Genomic DNA, 22,448 nt, shown 5'->3' with positions numbered 1-22,448 from the left:
GAAACCAGCGCCATCTAAGTGCAGCAATGTTAAAGCATTTTAATACAGGACAGACAATTTGGAACTCACAAGATCATAGAGATCACAGCGCATGTAGGAAGGTATAAATGGTTCATCCACTCCTTGGGGAAGGCGGTCGGCTCGCAGGTGGAGACAGCTGATGATCCCGGCTGTGCTGGCGGCTCCCAGCGCTTCCTGGCTCTCAGAATCAGCTCGGGGGCAGCCGGATGCGTCACTTCCGATAGAGAGGGAGTGGGGAGGAGCACACGTTCGGAGCGTGCGCCTTCATCAGGCAATAATCTTGTGAGTTCCAAATTGTCTGTCCTGTATTAAAATGTTTTAACAGTGCTGCACTTAGATGGCGCTGCTCTCCTTTGTGTTTCACTGTCTACAGAGCCCCTTCTTGTTATGAGCCGGCAGCCATCCACAGTCAGCCTACCTGTGACCGCCGACGTACCTTGTGCTGCATTTGAACTTTCATACATGGACTCCCTGCTATAGAGAGCTGCCTAATTGCCCACTCTGTCCATTGAGCTGACAGAGCGCACATGAGCATATGTATCTCTCTTTTTCTGTGTTTGTACATTATATACTAGTTTTCTCATGTAAGGCTCTGCACGCAGGTAGAAGACCCATAGGCAAGTCAAACACAGGAAAAATGGTTGCTTTTGAATTGCTTGCGGCTTATATTTGCATTCACATTGACTTGTATCCCCCTGTATTTCAGATGTTCAATAGTTGCATAGTTTAGAATGTTGCAACACTAAAATGTAAAGCAAACCAAATGCAGCAATAAATGCAAATGAACACAGCACTGTAAGAACCAGTTCAAAATTCAGACATAGCAGTCCAAATACTCCTTGACAATCCTTATGTACTGTACACAAGGCCATAGATGGTTCCAAATCATGTTACCTACGCCTTGTTTAAAATATTTAAATCTAAGATTCAGGGCTTATTTTTTTTATAAAGTAGCGTTATTACCTTACATCACACATTTGTCCAGTCTTCTCTTCTACAGTGGGGGCGGAAAGTATTCATACCCCCTTAAATTTTTCACTCTTTGTTATATTGCAGCCATTTGCTAAAATCATTTAAGTTCATTTTTTTTCCTCATTAATGTACACACAGCACCCCATACTGACAGAAAAACACAGACTTGTTGACATTTTTGCAGATTTATTAAAAAAGAAAAACTGAAATATCACATGGTCCTAAGTATTCAGACCCTTTGCTGTGACACTCATATATTTAACTCAGGTGCTGTCCATTTCTTCTGATCATCATTGAAATGGTTCTACACCTTATTTGAGTCCAGCTGTGTTTGATTATACTGATTGGACTTGATTAGGAAAGCCACACAACTGTCTATATAAGACCTTACAGCTCACAGTGCATGCCAGAGCAAATGAGAATCATGAGGTCAAAGGAACTGCCTGAAGAGCTCAGAGACAGAATTGTGGCAAGGCACAGATCTGGCCAAGGTTACAAATATTCTGCTGCACTTAAGATTCCTAAGAGCACAGTTGCCTCCATAATCCTTAAATGGATAAAGTTTGGGAGGACCAGAACCCTTCCTAGAGGTGGCCGTCCGGCCAAACTTAGCTATCGGGGGAGAAGAGCCTTGGTGAGAGAGGTAAAGAAGAACCCAAAAGATCACTGTGGCTGAGCTCCAGAGATGCAGTCGGGAGATGGGAGAAAGTTGTAGAAAGTCAACCATCACTGCAGCCCTCCACCAGTTGGGGCTTTATGGCAGAGTGGCCCGACGGATGCCTCTCCTCAGTGCAAGACATATGAAAGACTGCATGGAGCTCACTAAAAAACACCTGAAGGACTCCAAGATGGTGAGAAATAAGATTCTTTGGTCTGATGAGACCAAGATAGAACTTTTTGGCCTTAATTCTAAGCGGTATGTGTGGAGAAAACCAGGCACTGCTCATCACCTGTCCAATACAGTCCCAACAGTCAAGCATGGTGGTGGCAGCATTATGCTGTGGGGGTGTTTTTCACCTGTAGGGACAGGACGACTGGTTGCGATCGAGGGAAAGATGAATGCGGCCAAGTACAGGGATATCCTGGATGAAAACCTTCTCCAAAGTGCTCAGGACCTCAGACTGGGCCAAAGGTTTACCTTCCAACAAGACAATGACCCTAAGCACACAGCTAAAATAACGAAGGAGTGGCTTCACAACAACTCCGTGACTGTTCTTGAATGGCCCAGCCAGAGCCCCGACTTAAACCCAATTGAGCATCTCTGGGGAGACCTAAAAATGGCTGTCCACCAACGTTTACCATCCAGCCTGACAGAACTGGAGAGGATCTGCAAGGAGGAATGGCAGAGGATCCCCAAATCCAGGTGTGAAAAACTTGTTGCATCTTTCCCAAAAACACTCATGGCTGTATTAGATCAAAAGGGTGCTTCTACTAAATACTGAGCAAAGGGTCTGAATACTTAGGACCATGTGATATTTCAGTTTTTCTTTTTTAATAAATCTGCAAAAATGTCAACAATTCTGTGTTTTTCTGTCAATATGGGGTGCTGTGTGTACATTAATGAGGAAAAAATGAACTTAAATGATTTTAGCAAATGGCTGCAATATAACAAAGTGTGAAAAATTTAAGGGGGTCTGAATACTTTCCGTCCCCACTCTATTTACAAAGTTAGTTGGGTAGAGAACTCCGCGGGATGCTGCGCGCCCTACACCTTGACCTGCATTTTATGAACACCACCTAAAATGCAAGCCAGAGTATGGAATAAAACTGTGACATAAAACTGTAGTGTTCATCCCAGGGCGGTATTCACACTCCACTTTATATTGGCCCCTTGATCCCAGAGTGCATTGAGTAACTGCCATTTTAAAAAACACATTGGCAGTTAATAGAGGAGCCTTGCCATACTACACAAGATTGAAAAAAAAAAAAGGAGGTAGGGAAAAAGGTGGCCACATTGTTCACACACCACAAAGATAAGCCATGGATGGTAAAGCATTTTTTTTTTTTTTGCTGCAAAGACTAATGCCTGAGAGCAAAGATGTATGAAGACTGACAGGGCCATTGATAAGGCAGTAACAGCTGGCCCTCCAGTATCGGGCCCGGGCCCCATCAGTTCAAAAGGTTGTCCAAGCACCTCCTGGGCAGGAAAGCTGGCTGTACTGCCTTATTGCTGACACCAATCCTCTTAAGGCTCCCCCTACATTCGCTGCCGGCTTCTCCTCCTCTCCTTCCCTCCAACTGCGCTGCAGAGGAATCAGTCTCAAGTATCTGCGCCCCAACCCTCCTTCCACTGCTCTGATCACCCCACCCACTGCTGTTTGGGCCCCCTGTGAGCCCCTTTCACCTGCATGTCTACCCTTTCCCTTGCAGAGCTGATGGCTTCTCTCCTTTCTTCTGCTTCCTACTGGTGTCTGGTAACGAGATGCTGCATATTTGCGTGAATTGCTGTGCAAACAGCTGTGCCTAGAGTGCGCTGTGCACTCCTGACACAGTCAGTGGCGTCTAACTGAAAGCTTTCGGATCACATGACTGCTGTGACAGCCAATCACTGGGGTCATGTGCTCTTAAGCTCCACCCCGCATGTCATAAACCTCTAAAACCTCTAAAAGGGTTGGGAGGCTGAAATTTTTATTAATGTATGTGGTCAGATGTCCCCCAGTGTCAGTTTTGCTGTAATACGCTCATGTGAGCAAATTCGCACATACAGGCGATGGAGGAAGACCATTGGCTGCGGAAACCTTCCCGTGGACACGGTAGATCTGTTTGCTTTTTTAAGGATGTTTGTTTATGCCTCGCCAAGGGACTGGCCACTCCATGGCGACCACATCTAAACTCCTAAGCAAGCAGATTCGCGTACATGGGAACCATAGCATAACCATACAAAATTATGGCCCACTGAGCCATGATAGAGTACGGCTCGCGTCATCAGTAGCAGTGGGAATGTGCACGCGATCGTGTTCAGAGCCATGTAAGTAATGTTCTCACAAAGACGCTTGCTGCATGGCCCTGCACATGACCATCTGTACACGTCACTTCTGTATTTCTATTTGAATATATACATGTGTGTGACTGGTTCTTTTGAAAGAATACAAGTGTCTGATTGGCTGATTCTGAAGCCACCACCTTCCTTTGTTATTCATGTTTATAGTATAAATAAAAGGAGCTGGCTACTCTCTGGAGGATTCAGCTAAGCTCAAGGTGATACCAGCATCTGTGTCTGTGTTACTTGGAGAAATACAAGCGCGCTTTCCCGGCATTATATAAGAGAGCTGCGTTTGTGCTTTTAAGCACAAAGAAATGATTTGCTTACAGGGAGAAGCTTAAAATTTCCCTGACAAAGACGCCGGTGTAAAAGGGTTAAAAAAAAAAAAAAATTCTCATTCACATGTGGGGGGGGGGGGGGGTTTGTCAGGTAGGCTGTATGAGGCAGTCCTTAAGACTGATAAGAGACAAGGGCCTACAATTAGGGTAAACCAATGAATTGTGTAGTTTATGTATACCACCCTCCATCACCAAAAAAGTGGGAGTGACACTTTCTGCAATCAAACTTCTTGTAAAAAGCTGAAATCCGTTCTTTTTGATCCTTTGTGGCTACACAGCGGTAATATTTAAACCTCGTTAAAAATTAATTCTCGCTAATGAAATCGCCGCATAGACTTTATTAAGCCGAATAATAAGGGAGGCATACAAATAAATCTAGACTTCAGCTAGACAAAACACATACTTGAAAAGGCCGCCTTCCCCATCGCAGGGGGGCTATTCAACAGCATCAAAACGCCGAGCACAGGAGGACACCAAGAAGTCAAATTTCTTTCTACCTTCTTTTTTTTTAAAACTTTCAATTTCCCAAACAGCTAGACCTTCCTAAGGTATGATTATGTAGACAAAAGGAGTCAGGCGAGATGGGAATCAATACGAGTTGCTGACATTGATTAGTCAACGAGAACAACGGTGAGGATTTTAATTACAGCTGGGAGTCAAAACACTGTCAGGGATTGGAACTGCAGCATCTAATTAGGCAATTCCTTTATATTTAATATTATGAATGTAGGGAGGACAACATATTATCTGGCTATTATTGCCAGTTTACTCTAAGGCATAAATCAAGCAAATACATAATAAAAATAAAATACTGTTTTCTGTTACCCACTGTAAATACAGATCTATGTATTATATGTGTGGTAGGCTTCCTTTAAAATTTTGCAGAAAGGGTATTTTACACTTGAGGCATTTATGTTTATTATTTCCCATGCTGGGTCTATTGGCATCAGTGTGCTGATGGGGGGCTGCAACGTCAAACACCAACTTAGGTCTCAGCATCGGCCTTCAGTGCAGAACAAAGGAGAAACTTTGCTTTGCGCTTGTGTGTACTGTGCCATTTGGTTTCATCTCTGGGAGGATTTACCCCCTTCATGACCAGGCCATTTTTTGCGATACGGCACTGCATTGCCCTGACAATTGCACGGTGGTGCCATGCTGTACCCAAATAAAATGTATGTCTTTTTTCCCACAAATAGAGCTTTCTTTCGGTGGTATTCGATCACCTCTGCATTTTTTTTTTTTAATTGACAGTTGTTCTTTGTTTATTTGTTTATAAAGCAAAAAATAATAAATATAATTTTATATATATATATATATATATATATATATATATATATATTTTACTTTCTACTCTAAAACATATCCAATAGAAAATATTTTAAAAAATCGAATTTCTTCATCAATTAAGGCCAATATGTATTCTGCTACATATTATTGGTAAAAAAAAAATCCCAAACCAGCGTATATTGATTGGTTTGCTCCAGAGTTATAGCGTCTACAAACTATGGGCTATTTTTATTTATTTCTTTTTACTGGTAATCAGCGACTTATAGCGGGACTGTGATATTGCAGCGGACAAATCGGGACACCTAACTGACACTTTTTTGAGGACCAGTGACACCAATACAGAGATCAGTGGAAAAAATATGCACTGTCAGTGTACTAATGACACTGCCAGGGAAGTGGTTAACATCAAGGGCGATCAAAGGGTTAAAAGTGTGCCTAGCCAGTGTTTCAGTGTAGTGGGGGAGGTGCTTTTACTAGGGGAAGACATGGATCGGAGTTCCTGCTTTACAGGAACACAGGATCCATGTCTTCTGCACTGACAGAATGACAATATGCCTTACATAGGCAGACTGGCATTCTGCCAGTGTACTGAACAATCAGCGGGTGGCGGCGGAGAGATGGGTTCCGCAGGACCCACTGATCAGCCCCCCCTGTGTAAAATCACAACAGGAGCGAGCCACCAGCAGTGCGCACTCGCGCCCAAATTCCGGAAGTGCAGAATCACATATATATATATGATTCTGTGTAGCGCGGCCATCCTGTAGCAGTAAGTCTGCTATGGGGTGGTCGGCAAGTGGATATGAGCTTTAGCATGTTAATGGAGTTTAAAAGATGTTTTCAATCAATTGAAATCTGCAGCTTTAATTCAATACTAGTTAGTGATCCTGCCATGAATGTCCTTGTCCAGGCACTTCCTGTTAAGGAGTCACAACTGTCTCCAAATTGTGCTCCTCTGTTGTCACCCTATTATGTGAACCCATGGTAAAGAATACAAGCAGCCATATTGATGCACATCCCACATATAGAGTCTGTTGTCAATATCAGGAAGCCAAGCCAGAATCAACAATGAAACTGATGCTGGGGTGGGTGTATGTAGACAAGAAGTGTCTGAAAGGTGCAGGAGGAGATCAGCAGTACAGAAATGGTATTTCATGGTGTTTGTGTCTAAAACACACTGTTTTAGCAAACTAACTGTCATCCAGTAATCGTCTGTTCACACCATGTGTTTGCAACAACGTGTGTTGTGTTGAGCTGCCAAAAATAATGCATGCACTTCAACACACGTCCTCGAAAAGAGCGTTTGGGAGACATTCTGAATGAATATCATTGTATCGCACTTAACGTGTTACCACAAATACATGGTGTGCGAACAGGCCCTTGGTTTACATTTACAAAGAGACAGTCTACCCAGAAGTGATCATTTAAGCCGGTCATTGAAGGATCAAAGTTGAAACGGTTCAGCAGGAATCGGCCGAATTTTGATCCGTCTATAGGCATGTTGATTGTACCGAAGTCAATCCATCGATCTATTGTCATGTTGATTGTACTGAAGTCGATCCATCGATCGACTTCAGTAAAACCAGCCTGTTGGGAGTTTATGTAGAGTTTACCAGCTATAGCAGCCAGCAGTGATCATTGTATTCTTCTGGTGGGGAAGGCCCCTCCACTCCTGCCAGCAGAACACATTTGCACCGCAGGAGGGATTCCCCCATCAACGCTGACTGTGTTGATGGAGGAATTTAGCAATTTTCTTTCCTTCACCTCGTGGTTGAAGGAAAGAAAACCGCATAATGTATGGCCTGCCTAAGTTTTACACTGACCCTGCTGTGCAAAATCAGCCCCTGGCTTCTTACATAGTAATTTTTTATATATCTATTATGTGATATCTGGATTTACGTGAGTGATTTTTTATAATGTTATTTTCATTTAATATTATGCTTCAAAGCTATTGTGTATTATATATGGAATAAATATTATTTTCATGCAATTATTGTTCTGTGTTACTGTGACACTGAGATCAGTAATAATTACAATTTTGTGGTCAGACACCCATTGTCCATTATCACCTTTAGTTGCATGTTTCATATAAAGTCCCAACCTTTCTTCCAGTCATATTAACTTCTTACATAGTTACATAGCAATGCCTTGGCTTTTCCACCAGCAAGATCTCCCTGCCCACCTAAGAGTTTTGAGTGTTCCAGCTCATCCGGTTACATTCTCCATAATAGAAAATAAATAAATCCATCAGGGAGAGTTGGAACCCCTCATAATGTCCACAGCAGATGTGCAGACTAAGATTTAACTCTCTAGCATCAAACAAATTTAAATTAGGTTTTAGCTGGGCTGACCCTTTAAGATTGTGTACCGGACACCTCGTTTTGATGTTGGTGTTTACAATGTCATATGGTAGACAGATGTCTCACCAAGAACAATGGGCGGTGACACATCTGCTCATCCCTGCAACCAGGAGCCAGCACTGAAATCTCTATATGATAATGAGCTCAGTCAACAATAAAAAGCTTCTCTTATCCCTGCACAGCCTGTTAAGCTGGTCATAGACGGTGTGATTTTCTTTCCTGCAACCACGAGAGATCAACTTGGGTACTTTCAGCCTGCCTATACATGGTTGAACTCTTGGCCGGTCCCTGCTGAACCGGCGGAGATTCAAATCATCTATGACCGGCTTTAGTAGTGCGTGGTTCCTATGTCAGGTACATCACTTGAAAAAAACATCTAGAGCATCTTCAAGGATCTGAACTTTTGGGATAGTACAGGTCTGAGCTGAAATAAATCTAATCAGGAAATGTTTTACTCTACTGCTGAAGAATATAATAAATAGCAAAGTTTAGGTATTCATGGACACAAACATTATGAAAGTGCTAGTAACTCAGTCTTTGTGCCTCCTTCTGTCCGTCCTTTGTTTCCAGCAGATACAATATTTCCAGCTCTCATTCAGAAGAGATTCTACAATTATAGTGTAGGATGACACATGGTGGCCATAGGAAGGCTAATTATTGCTACTAATAGAGTTTTCCAGTATGTTCGTACTTTGCTCTACCTCCTCCCAGCTGTACCATGACCCTGGTCAGTACCCAAGGACAGCAAATGCCAAGGCTATGGGTGAGGCCGGTCTTTAAAACACAAGCAGTGCTGCACAGTTGGTCATAGAAATAATATGGCAATAACCCCATCTCGCTGTTTCTGGCTGGGGGTAATTATCGAACGTTGACGTAAAAATAAGACAGGACAGAAAACGAACTCCTGTGGCTTTTTCTCCTCGAAGGGAAACTGTGCTTTGCCTATACTATGTACTTTCAGGGAACGAAGAGTGTGACTCTCTCCCCTTCTTCCACATGACAACAGTGATGCTTGGCAATCGGCTGCTCAAGCACCCAGCACTGTCCCATGGATTGAAGAGAGTCTACAGCCCTGTGTTAAGCACTAAATCATGACATGCATGCACATGGCTTCCTCACTCCCAGTGGCTCAACTGAGCAGCAGGGGAGCGAAGGGAAGAGGAGTATGAGCAGCTGATCACCAGAGGTCTGTTTTCACTTCATCAGTTTTCAAAGGCATTCATTTGAATGGTCGGTCAAGCCGGCATTCCTGTTTTGATGGAACCACTGCGCTAATGTGGCACCTCTAATTTTGAAGGACACCTTGAAGTGCAGACCATGTAATCAAGCAATGAAATCATTATTCACTGAATTACTGGTTGACGTTCTCTTTTTATAGCTGAACTTCAGACACACATAAAAAAGGCATCTATTCAATCCAGTTATGGGTTCCAGTAAAGTAAAATGTATTTCTACACAACTCTAACATAAGTACATTAGGAATCATGTTCGTGAATCTCAAAGTCAGATAGAGTAAGGGAAGGTTATAACCCTTGTCATAATTTTTTTTACCATCCCTGTCCCATTGAGATTTCCCTTCACTTCCTGTCCCATAGCCAAACAGGAAGTGAGGAAATCCCTGCAAAAGGGAATTCCTTGGGGACAACCAGCTCACCAGAACTAGTGTCCTCATTGGACGAATTTCCAATGAGGACACTAGTTCTGGTGAGCTGGTTGTCTGGGGACAACCCAAAATTTGGGATTTTCTTTTACTTTCACTGATAATGGTAAACAGGACAAATAGAGAAGCTGAATCTCCTTAACAGGGCCACAGATAGCAATGAAAACTGACGTTTTAATCCCTCTCCACCCCATCCAAAACTTTAAAAAAAGTTTTGCCTTTAGTTATACTTTAGGTTTAAAACATAACTCCAGACAAATAAATATAAATAGACTTACCTGCTCTGTGCAATGCTTTTGCAGCCCCGATCCTTCAATTCTCAGATCCCCGCTGATGCTCCAGGCCTTCCCCTCCTGCTGAGTGTCCCCTGAACAAGCTGCTTGCTCTAGGGCCACTCGTGCTTGCTCGCTCTCGAGCCGCCTTTGCGTGTCTATGAGAAACACAGAATGAAGCTCGGCCCCAACCCCTGCTTCATGGCCCCCCGCTGCTGTGTCTCAGCCAATGAGGAGACAGAGACTCAGGAAAGCTTCTGCTCTTGTGCACATTGCTGGATCTGGCTCAGGTGAGTAGGGGGGGGGGGGGCTGCACACTGAGGTGTTCCCCTGCGATCCAGCAGTGGACTGTCTCCTGGGGTCCTCATGTCCAATGCAGGGCTATGGACATCAGAACTGTAGATTGGTAGAGCGTGGTGCTTCAGATGCTGCAGGGACCGGTCTAAATACTGGGTGAGGCTGAGGATCAGGTAAGTAAATCTTCGTTTTCTCCCTTAGGCATAAACAAGCAATTACAGTGGGGACGGAAAGTATTCAGACCCCCTTACATTTTTCACTCTTTGTTATATTGCAGCCTTTTGCTAAAATCATTTAAGTTCATTTTTTTCCTCAATAATGTACACACAGCACCCCATATTGACAGAAAAACACAGAATTGTTGACATTTTTGCAGATTTATTAAAAAAGAAAAACTGAAATATCACATGGTCCTAAGTATTCAGACCCTTTGCTCAGTATTTAGTAGAAGCTCCTTTTGATCTAATACAGCCATGAGTCTTTTTGGGAAAGATGCAACAAGTTTTTCACACCTGGATTTGGGGATCCTCTGCCATTCCTCCTTGCAGATCCTCTCCAGTTCTGTCAGGTTGGATGGTAAACGTTGGTGGACAGCCATTTTTAGGTCTCTCCAGAGATGCTCAATTGGGTTTAAGTCAGGGCTCTGGCTGGGCCATTCAAGAACAGTCAGGGAGTTGTTGTGAAGCCACTCCATTATTTTAGCTGTGTGCTTAGGGTCATTGTCTTGTGGAAGGTAAACCTTCGGCCCAGTCTGAGGTCCTGAGCACTCTGGAGAAGGTTTTCGTCCAGGATATCCCTGTAGATACTTTATTCTTTAATGTATTTTATATACTGTAACATTTATAATCTGACATTTTCGAATCACTTAAATTTGTCAATTGTATTTTCTTTTTGATATTCTTTATAGAGATAACCCTTTAGCGCACTATAGTGTCTATGTGTACCACATGAGTTCAGCATAGATGCAATATCTTTTGTACCACATAGTGTTCTGCAAACTCTTTCTATATTCACTTATTTACACATATATATATATATATATATATATATATATATATATATATATATATATATATATATATAAGCATTTGTTACTCTCCAACTATTTTGCATTACCTGTGGTTATATTATGATTTTTTGCATCCTGTGAACAATTGTGGTTTCCCAGTATCTTTTGTATAGATAATGGTTTTTAATCTAATCTAATTTTTATCAATTTATTCTATTCTCTGGGTCCTTGAAGGTTAACTGTGCAATGGGTGTGGTGTTTCAAACTTTGAGTTTATTGTCAGGTGTTTTATGTTTTTCTAATCACTTTTCCCTTTATATGTACATAGTTGATGACCTCCAATTTAGCTATGAGTAAGCATCAGTAGATGTGAAACGCGTTAGATGCTGTCCCTGTGTCATCCACCTCTGATGTGACCTGCTTTGGATTTTTATTCCTTTTTTGTTACAATAAAGATGCTTCCTTTTTTCATTGAGTGCGGCCATCCAGCATTGTTCTTTTTTATTCATCCAGGATATCCCTGTACTTGGCTGCATTCATCTTTCCCTCGATTGCAACCAGTCGTCCTGTCCCTGCAGCTGAAAAACACCCCCACAGCATGATGCCACCACCACCATGCTTCACTGTTGGGACTGTATTGGACAGGTGATGAGCAGTGCCTGGTTTTCTCCACACATACCGCTTAGAATTAAGGCCAAAAAGTTCTATCTTGGTCTCATCAGACCAAAGAATCTTACTTCTCACCATCTTGGAGTCCTTCAGGTGTTTTTTAGCAAACTCCATGTGGGCTTTCATGTGTCTTGCACTGAGGAGAGGCTTCCGTCGTGGCCACTCTGCCATAAAGCCCCGACTGGTGGAGGGCTGCAGTGATGGTTGACTTTCTACAACTTTCTCCCGGCTGCATCTCTGGAGCTCAGCCACAGTGATCTTTGGGTTCTTCTTTACCTCTCTCACCAAGGCTCTTCTCCCCTGATAGCTCAGTTTGGCCGGACGGCCAGCTCTAGGAAGGGTTCTGGTCGTCCCAAACGTCTTCCATTTAAGGATTATGGAGGCCACTGTGCTCTTAGGAACCTTAAGTGCAGCAGAATTTTTTTGTAACCTTGGCCGGATCTGTGCCTTGCCACAATTCTGAGCTCTTCAGGCAGTTCCTTTGACCTCATGATTCTCATTTGCTCTGACATGCACTGTGAGCTGTAAGGTCTTATATAGACAGGTGTGGCTTTCCTAATCAAGTCCAATCGGTATAATCAAACACAACTGGACTCAAATGAAGGTGTAGAACCATCTCAAGGATGATCAGAAGAAATGGACAGCACCTGAGTTAAATATATGAGTGTCACAGCAAAGGGTCTGAGTACTTAGGACCATGTGATATTTCAGATTTTTTTTTTTTAATAAATCTACAAAAATGTCAACAATTCTGTGTTTTTCTGTGAATATGGGGTGCTGTGTGTACATTAATAAGGAAAAAAATGAACTTAAACGATTTTAGCAAACGGCTGCAATATAACAAAGAGTGAAAAATTTAAAGGGGTCTGAATACTTTGCGTCCCCACTGTAACACTTGAAGTGTAGCCATGATCATTTGTTTTATTTGCCCGGAGTTGGGCTTTAAGTGACCAGTACGCAGTGTGCTACACTGCATTTCTTTGGACACAGCATGTCTAATGAGGTGCATTTGAACTTCAATCAAACACAGGCTTTTCATGTCAAACATTGAATTTGCCATTCAAATACCTGTATTTACACTGAATAGCAAACAGCAATAAGAAAAAAAAAAAAAGACCTAGTCACAGCCCCAAGGCTACTGGGCTCTATATTACCACAGAGCGCTGTCCATGTAGCACCGAGAACTTCTAGCGTGGAGGAAAGAAAAGACTGATGATCTGATCACTATGCTGCTGCTCCTTTACTGTCCAATCGCAGGCTGGGCAGGTTCTAGACTAGGCTGTATTTCTCAACTGCAGTGTAGTCTTTAGAGAAGTCTCAGTTAGGCCCCTTTCACACTTGTGCGACTTGTCCTTGGGACTGCAAAGTCATACCCCATGAATTCCAATGAGTACCATTCATATCTGTGAGACTTCAAGTCGCACCGACTTCAAAGTAGTCCCTGTACGACTTTGGTCCGTCTTTAGCACGAGTTGAGGTCTATAGACCTCAAGTTTACACAGGCATTCCCTGAAATGGAGTCAAAATCGCGGCCGAGAATTCGCAGCAAAATCGCGCAACTTTCAAGTCGCAGCAGTGTGAAAGGGGCCTATGTGAGGGACCTTGCTGTACTGTGAGGTCGGCCATACACGGTTCGAACCGGTCAAGATTTGAACCATTAATTGGCAGGCAGAATGTACCAAGTTTATCAAATCGATAAACTTGGGTACAACCAGCCTGCCAGATTGTCATACGATTATCGCTAGCAGCTGCTATAGCCGCTAGCAATAATCACTGCCTTCTCCCAGCCGGACAGCTTCGCCGTCCCCTGCCAGGAGCAGTCAGTTGCTCGGCAGGGGGGAATCACTTGTCAGCACTGTCTATGTTGATGGGGGAATCGTGCAAATTTCTTTCCTGCAACCTGTGATTGCAGGAAAGAAATTTGCACCGTGTATAAGGCAGCGTAGAAAAGAATTCCAGATCTTTAGGTAGAAATCAGTTCACATTCACATACTGTAGGTATTTCAAATTTATACTTAGCTTTTGGCAGTTCAACTTTAAATGCCCAATTCTCATTAATTCTACTCATTCAACCTTTTGTTCCCCTACTCACTGCCTGCTCCTCTCTTGTAATCCTCTTTGTAACCTTTTGTATTAGGATGTCAGGACTCTCTTCTAACCAAGTGTGACAAATGGAAAGTGGAAGGAAATCTCCTCTTTGCCTTACATATAAAGAATTTACATTCTAGAAATAATGTTGGAGGGCTGATAAGTTGCTTTTTTTTATTGCAGATATTATTATTATGGGTTTAGTAACATATAAAAGCCAATTATGAGAATTTCCTGCCGATGTATTGATCTGTTCCTGACCTCCTGTAACCCTTACTAGACACACAGCATCTTTTTATGCCGCCTTATTCTGTCATTTTCTAGCTGACAAATGTAAATATTCAGGCAGCCTGTTTATGTCATTTGCCCCAGGATACGGCTCCGCTTCGCTGTCTGCTCTGAATGAGATTCGAAGGTATGAAGAGGGCACCGCTGTGTCATGTGACAGCCGGGATTTCACAACAGATCACATAGCATTCTGCACATTAGACCACAAGCAGACATCCTTGGGCACCCTCCATCACAATAGGAATTTTTTGGCATGGTCATAGATTGTTCCACAGTGTTAGGGAGGAGATGGCTCAGCAGAGGACAGGAAACATGCATGATCACATGAATGTGTGCCATTCACACTTATGCGGTGCGAATCTGATACAATTTTACAATGCACTTTCACAGTGTGATCTCTGTTATGACAGGTGCGATTCTAATGCGAACTCTGATTCTGTCAAATTACGTGTAGATATGAGTACCAATACCTCTACAATGTGATTTTAGCAGGGTGGATTTGATTTGCCCGTATATACTCGTGTATAAGCCGATTTTTTATGCTGAAAAAGCCCTCCTCGGCTTATACTCGAGTGAGGGTCTCCCGCTGTGTTATGCAGTCTTAACTGTTTGGCGTCCGTCCACTGTAACAAAGCCCCGCCTCCTCCTCGCCTGTGAGATGGAACACTGATACAATGCTGGGAAACTGAATCAGTGTTCCGTCTATCACGGACGAGGAGGAGGAGGCGGAGCTTTGTTACAGTGGACGGCCGCCAAACAGTTAGGACTGTAGTTGCATGACACAGCGGGAGACACCCGCTGTTTGTAATCAAAGGTACAGATGGGCACATTGAGGCAGCAGATGGGCAAAGTGAGGCTGCAGATGGGCACCTGGTGCCATTCCGGTCTGAATCGCATGCGGTTTCACGCACCGCTCCTGTGTGAACCCGGGCTAAAGTCACTATGACAAGCCTGGGTTCACACAGTAGCAGTACGGGAAACGGCATGTGATTTGGACAGAAATCGCACCGCATTCCTGTTCAAATCACATGCAATTCTTTGAAGTGTGTGATGTGAGCCCATTCATTTTGTACGGGTTCAAATCGCATCACAAAGGTGTCGGTTTGGGTATCGGAGCATTTGCACGAGTACTCATGCAAATGTTTAGTTTGGGCACCAATACTGATACCAGTATTGGTGCAACCGTATATAAACCCTATATATAGACTTCATTCACATCAGTCCCCTTTGTTTGCAGTTATCAGCATTCATTTATTTTAGTGCATACACACATATTTTGTAAATTTTGTGTTGCCATCCATGTATGCTTGAGCTTACCTGCACTCCTTTAAAAAATAATAGTAAGAAGAGCCGGCAAGACTGTAATCCTTGAAGTGTCATTTATTGGTACATCAGAGTGATAATAGAACAATAATTCTGACCCGTTTCGGCAATAGCCTTAGTCGTAGCTACGACTAAGGCTATTGCCGAAACACGTCAGCATTATTGTTTTATTGTCACGCTTATAAAATAAATTTTAAAAATTTTAAACGCGCCCTGTCCTGCCGAGCTCGCGTGCAGAAGCAAATGCATACGTGAGTAGCGCCCACATAAGAAAACGGTATTCAAACCACACATGTGAGGTATCGCCGCGATCGGTAGAGCGAGAGCAATAATTCTAGCCCTGGACCTCCCCTGTAACTCAAAACATGCAACCTGTAGAATTTTTTAAACGTCCCCTATGGAGATTTTTAAGGGTAAAAGTTTGTCACTATTCCATGAGCGGGCGCAATTTTGAAGCGTGACATGTTGGGTATCAATTTACTCGGCGCAACGTTATCTTTCACAATACTAAACAAAATTGGGCTAACTTTACTGTTGTCTTATTTTTTAATTCAAAAACGTGTATTTTTTCCAAAAAAGTGCGCTTGTAAGACCTCTGCACAAATATGGTGTGACTGAAAGTATTGCAACGACCACCATTTTATTCTCTAGGGGTGTTAGAAAAGAAAATGTATAATGTTTGGGGGTTCTAAGTAATTTTCTAGCAAAAAATGTTTTTAACTTGTAAATAACAAATCGCACCGACTTAAAAAAAAAAGAGGCTCAGTCCTTAAGTGGTTAAATCATGGACGTTTAACAGCAATTGTTAAATACACACACACACACACAGATAGATAGATAGATAGATAGATAGATAGATAGATAGATAGATAGATAGATAGATAGATAGATAGATAGATAGATAGATAGATAGATAGATAGATAGATAGATAGATAGAACGAACTGAGGGAAAAGATAACATTTTCATTTCTAATATCTGTTGGATATATAAAGGGCAGAATACAGCCACCCAGTTAACAATTTTCTAATATATATATATATATACACACACATACATACATACACACACACACTTTATATTCACACATACACATAAATATATATAAATCTGTCTCTCCAGGTTCCCAAATCCAATCTACCCCCCTTTATTAAGGAATCCCTCCTGTCTTATTGATCTTAATTATTATTTGACTATCATTGTGGGAAATACATGAAAGTATCTGCAGATATAGGATAATCCATCATGAAAGACTCGGATGTATATGAAATCGGTCTCTGTTACTAAATGAGGTACTAAGTGTCTTAATTCACAAGGAAGGATCAAGGGGTCCCAAAGAAGGGATTCACGTGAAGTGATGCGTGTTCCCACTGACAGATCTCATCTGGAAAATAGGATTGGGCAGGTGTTGCACTGAAGAAGAAGATGGGATTATATGGGCTGAGTACACATTGAATTGGGAAGTAATTTGCTGCGGTAACTAGGGAAATGCAATTTAGATGTAAGCCACCCTTAATGTACAGTTCTACCAGAGCACTATGCTGGTGGCCATTCTGAAATTTGAATTAGATCTGAATCCTAACTGAATGACATTTAGTTTGCTGAAAGCGGAACTTCAGTCATTTTTTCATCTTTGCATCTATTAAATCTTCTGCCCTTGTTGTTTTACCTTTGGATAGTAAAACTTTTTTTTCTGTAAGTAAATACCTTATACAGCCCACTTCCTGTTTCTTGTCTGAAAAAAAAAAAGCCTAGGATTATGACATCATGCACAGCTCTCTCTCTCTCTCTCTCTCTCTCTCTCGAGAGAGAGAGAGAGAGAGAGAGAGAGAGAGAGAGAGAGAGAGAGTTTGCCGGGAAGGGAGGGGGGATGAGCCATGAGAGGGCCAATGAGAGCTGCAGAGCTGGAGGTGTGCCTCCTGTGTGTCTGTGTAACTCCAGGAAGTAAACAGGCAGCAGCTTCAGCTGACCACAGTTAAAATGGTTGCAGCCAGACTCAGTGGAGGGAGATTTCTGCAGCATATTTGGCAAGTACAGAATCACAGTATATATAAAATAATCTGCAAAGTGGTTGGAGGGAAGCTTCAGAATGGCAACGATGGTTTTATTACAAATTATGTGAGCAGACTGCAGTTCCTCTTGAAGTATTCTGTATCAAACATTTTTTTTAAATTAAATAATATACTGTTTTTGAATCTTTGTGTTGCTGATTGCCTCCAGCCTCTTTTATGCACATCATTGCTCTGTACCGGCTTCTGGCTGTGACAACAGTGGACCAGACCTGTGTAATGTGTGCCGGCACTGCCGCCTGATGTTTCCACAAGGGGCTTGTGTGACAGGGTGACAACACAGGAGCCTAGTTATGGGGTGACAACTGTCTCCCAACAGGCAGGGCCAGAGCAATGGACTTTATGTAAGGATTACCAGGTATGCTTTTTATGAAACCCGCATAATTAAAAATATCTAAAATAACTTTACTTATCTCAACAATCTGACGTATAAGCCTCTGCAGAAAATGTATTATTGAACAACCAAACCATTGTGTTATACAACACAAAACCTTTAGCCAACCTCAAACAAATAGGTTTCCTCTGAAGAATTATTGACCAGGAAATCAGCTGTGGTGGAACATACCATCCACCCATTACAATACTGTCAGCTAAATCGTTTTGCTTTAAAACAAGTGTGGAACATCACGGTCGAATGTGCTCCCATCACCATCAGAGTTTTCCATACTTCCTGTTGTGTCACCAGGACAGGAAGTCAAGAGGAATGAGAAGTGAGGAGGAATCCATTAGAATCCACAGCCAGGAATAAACTTTGTTTTAAACTTTTAGATAAGTTCAACTAAGCAGCAAACCAGCAACATGTCTATTCCTATGTAAACTTTTAAGGAATGTCTCACATTTAGGCATGATCTGAAACGTATCAGACCTTGACTGTATTGTGCGCAACATTCCTAATAAAGGGACTGAATATGGATGGATTTGTTGCTGGCTTGTTGCACCAACATTACCATAAATTCCAGATAAGCTTTGGGGTTTCATGTTTTTAACCCACCAATTAGATATGCTGTCATGCTTGTATTGCTGTAAAGCCATTGGATAATTGTAATGATACTTCCTGTCCTGGTGACAGACATCTCCCCAAAGGAGACAAACAACACAGCCAAGCCAAAACAATGTGCTCTTTAATGTTTCACAATTAAAGGGGTTGTAAACCCTCATGTTTTTTCACCTTAATGCATCCTATGCATTAAGGTGAAAAAACTTCTGACACTGACTGGCCCCCCAGCCCCCCAGTTTTACTCACCTGAGCCCTCCGTTCCCTCGGCGGAGACGAGCTGTTCCTCTCTGCTCGGAGTTCTTGGCTCTTGATTGGATAGATTGATAGTAGCGCAGCCATTGGTTCCCGCTGTTGTCAATCAAATCCAATGACGTGGGCGCCAGGGGGCGGGGCCGAGTCCGGCATTCTTTCTATGCACTCGGGAGCGCACCCGCAAGGTAACCCCCCGGGAGATCGCTTCTCCTAGGGGGTTTATCAATGCGAGGTGCCGTGAGAGCTGCTGGGGGACCCCAGAAGACGAGGATTGGGGCCACACTGTGCAAAGCCAACTGCACAGTGGAGGTAAGTATGATATGTTTGTTATTTAAAAAAATAAAATAAAAAACGAGGGTTTACAAACCCTTTAAGTGCATCTAAACCCAGACATCTCCTCAAAGGAGACATAGACAACACAGCCAATCCAAAACTAAAAGTGTTCTTCAGGCTGGGTTCACACTTCTGTGAATTAGATACGGGTTTCTCAATGGAGCCGGTTCACCTCCTGGGCGGCCGTGGAGTGCACTGCAGAAGGGTCCTGTACGTCTCAAGTGTTTTATCTCTTTGATAAGTTCAGAAAATACCCATTGATTCTGTCAGAAATTTTGTGAGCTGCTAACTTCCTGTGCTCTCTCTGCTTGTGCTAATAGTTATCAGTCAGGCTACTTTCACACTAGCGTGGCATAAGCTTTAGCGCTAAATCGCCGCCCGTTTTAGCGATGCTTTAGCCCTGTTCAAACGGTGCTTTTCGGCCGCTAGGGGGCGAAGAAGGGGTTAAAAGCACCTGCGTTGCAGAGCTTCCGAAGTGCTTTTCCTTTCAATGGGCAGGGCGGTTTGGGATCACTACCAAACCGCCCCAAAGATGCTGCTGGCAAGACGTCTCGCAAGCGCACCACCTGGGTGTGAAAACACTCAGACATATTCACATTCGGGCAGCATGGGAGGCAGTTTTCAGGTGCTTTACAGGCACTATTTCTAACGCTAAAACGCCATAAAACTGCCTCCGTGTGAAAGGAGCCTTACATTGTTCCCAGGTATCTCCGAGGACTGCAGCACTCCTCCACCCATGTTATGAAGGATAGGGGAGGGACAAGGTTTATTAGTCCTTGTTTATGTCTGTTGTCCTTATACAGTTGGAGTGAGTGTTGTCACCCTAGGCGGGAAAAATAAGGCTTAAAAAAGAAAACAAATGCAGTCATCACATCTGAGGACTGCTAAGATGCAATATAATACATTTTTGTATTAGGGTTTAGATACATGTAGATCAACAGATAATCTTCCCTTCAACAATTTATCAATCAATATTTCAAAAACAACAATAGCTTTCATACATATGCCTATGACCATTATATATGTGTAGCTGACCTGTAACATGTATCCCTGGTCCAAACCTATTTTTATAGTGTTGAATAAAGTGAAAAAGGGTTAGAACCCTTTTCAGTTTTTCTTAAAGTGTTCCTTAACCCAGGACCCTGCATTCACTATATCTGGTCTCCCACAGTACACAGAACATGGAAATGCAATTATTTTAGTAAATATAAACTGCTAAATACCTTTTCTCATCGGCATTATAAAGCAGTCTTGTGACTTCTATCAGTGTCTGGCTGAGCACTAGTTAAAGCTTGTAGGAGGAGTTTTCATTCCCCTCTGACTGTCCTATGAGGCTGCATGACTCCTGACCCTCTGTCTGGACAGTGCCGATTGGCCCTGTTCTGATCACATGCACCCTCCCAAGAAAAAAAAAACAAACTCTCTAGCAATACACACCAAACTGAGCATGTGCAGAGTGCTCCCAAGGCTCTGTTCTATCAGGAGATGGATTGGGGACAGTGGAAGAAGGGGAGAATCGGAGAAGACAGGATCAAACAGCACTGGATTAACCCCTTGGGTTTCACAGTGAGTATAACAAGCATGTTTTACTGCATATATAGACTGATGTTACTGTTGTGGGATTAATAACACTTTAATGTATGTGTCTCCACTGGAGAGATTCACCATCTCTAATCAAAAAGTTATGGTTGTCACTGCAACAGAAGGTGAGGAGACATCTATCAATGAGGACAGCTGCTCTGGTGAGAATTGTGTTGGGGGAGATTTCACATCACTAAAATTTCTTATTACTTCCCGTTGTGTTCCTTTAACGTGAAGTGAAGAGGAAGCTCCCAAATTTGATGTAGACAGCAAAAAAGAAAACTTTCAATAGGTCCTTAGTAAACCGACAAGCTGCGTCAGCCATATTTGTATAAAATGGCTACCTACTGTGATAATAGAGATCAGCATTGGTACTGTACCTGGAATAGGGATGATGGGTATGTTGTCATTGGGGACGACTCTCGGCGAGCTGCTATCATCCACATAAAAATGAGCCGTCTGGAAACACTTCCTGTACAAGAGAAAAGCACAACATTAGCCACTCAAATCTCAAAGTCAATCGTACAGAACTTTTCCACTTTTCTAAATTCAAAATGCACTCCATCGGATCACCGATCAAAGTCACAAGCTTCGATGTTCTTATCTCTAAAGTAAACCTCTTTTGCAATTTTTTTGATGATCAAAATTTTTGTCTAAGGGTCGCCAGGAACTTTCAAATGCAAGTCTGACGAAGGCAAAAAGACAGTTCACAATGAAACTCTTCAATCATCTTACGCTATAAGATTCAGTCTAGCAGCTAGCTTTTACAGCAATTTTCTATATTTTGACTGACCTCCAATAACATTTCAGCTGTCACTTTACTTTGCAGCTATGAAAAGGAAAAGATATTTGGATTGGATGCTCAGGGCAACGGGTCTACTTTTCCCTTCTATACACTTTACAAAGTGAACCTTTTAAAAGCAAATATCAATAGACGCCAATACGCTTCCAGTTGTATATTCTCTAACACGTATGATAAAAAAAAAAATAAACCCCCAAAAAAACAAAAAAAATCAAACCCTGCTCCAAAATTTCTGATTGTGTGCCTAGGGCAATGCCCCTTCCCTTTCTTTCTGCCACTTTAGGAAATCTAAAGATAACATCACATGGGTATGAAGCAGTTCACCAACAGGACATGTTTTGGCCAAGTCCATCGGGATTGGATTAAAGTTACAATCCAATACGAAATTCCTGGCCCAGCCATTTTGCGCCTGACACAAGGCAGCGCCGAGAGCTCCTGACTCCACCCACGTTCCTGTCACAGTGCCGAAGATTCAGAAAGAAAGTGCAAATCCTCAGACTTTCCACCACTGATGACTCTACATCGGAATCTGGATGCAAAAAGTAAAAGCGATTGGTACATTGTTTCAATTTGCTCTACAGCAACACAATCTTACTTCCATTTGTGACAAATTCACTTTAATTTGTTGACTTTATCATACAACAGGGGTAACGGGGACACAACTGTTCCCAAGCAGGGAGGATGTTGATTTTGCATTATTTAAAGCATGTTCTGAATCACAGCATGGAAGGTTGGGCATATGTTTACCCCCCGGCACAGCTGTTAAAACACAGAGAAGCTACACCAACACAACATCACCAGTACTATGGAGAAGGCCTTTCGCAAGAGCCAGGGAAAAAAAAAAAAGAAAA

General features: G+C 42.5%; 1 protein-coding gene across 3 annotated transcripts in view; it reads right to left on the bottom strand.

Moving 5' to 3' along the window:
* The window catches only part of PTPRG (protein tyrosine phosphatase receptor type G), a 761,059-nt gene that overhangs the window by 95,081 nt on the left and 643,530 nt on the right, over positions 1-22,448 (bottom strand). For all 3 annotated transcript variants that reach the window (XM_073592151.1, XM_073592152.1, XM_073592153.1), the window contains one exon: positions 21,176-21,267. In XM_073592151.1, coding sequence (XP_073448252.1) covers positions 21,176-21,267 — 92 coding nt within the window. The remainder of the gene's footprint in view (positions 1-21,175; positions 21,268-22,448) is intronic.

This window comes from Aquarana catesbeiana, linkage group LG07 (genome assembly GCF_042186555.1).
Source record: "Aquarana catesbeiana isolate 2022-GZ linkage group LG07, ASM4218655v1, whole genome shotgun sequence".
In the NCBI taxonomy this organism is placed as follows: domain Eukaryota; kingdom Metazoa; phylum Chordata; class Amphibia; order Anura; family Ranidae; genus Aquarana; species Aquarana catesbeiana.
Note: the sequence above shows the minus strand (reverse complement) of the source record. Positions and strands in the feature narration are given on the sequence as shown.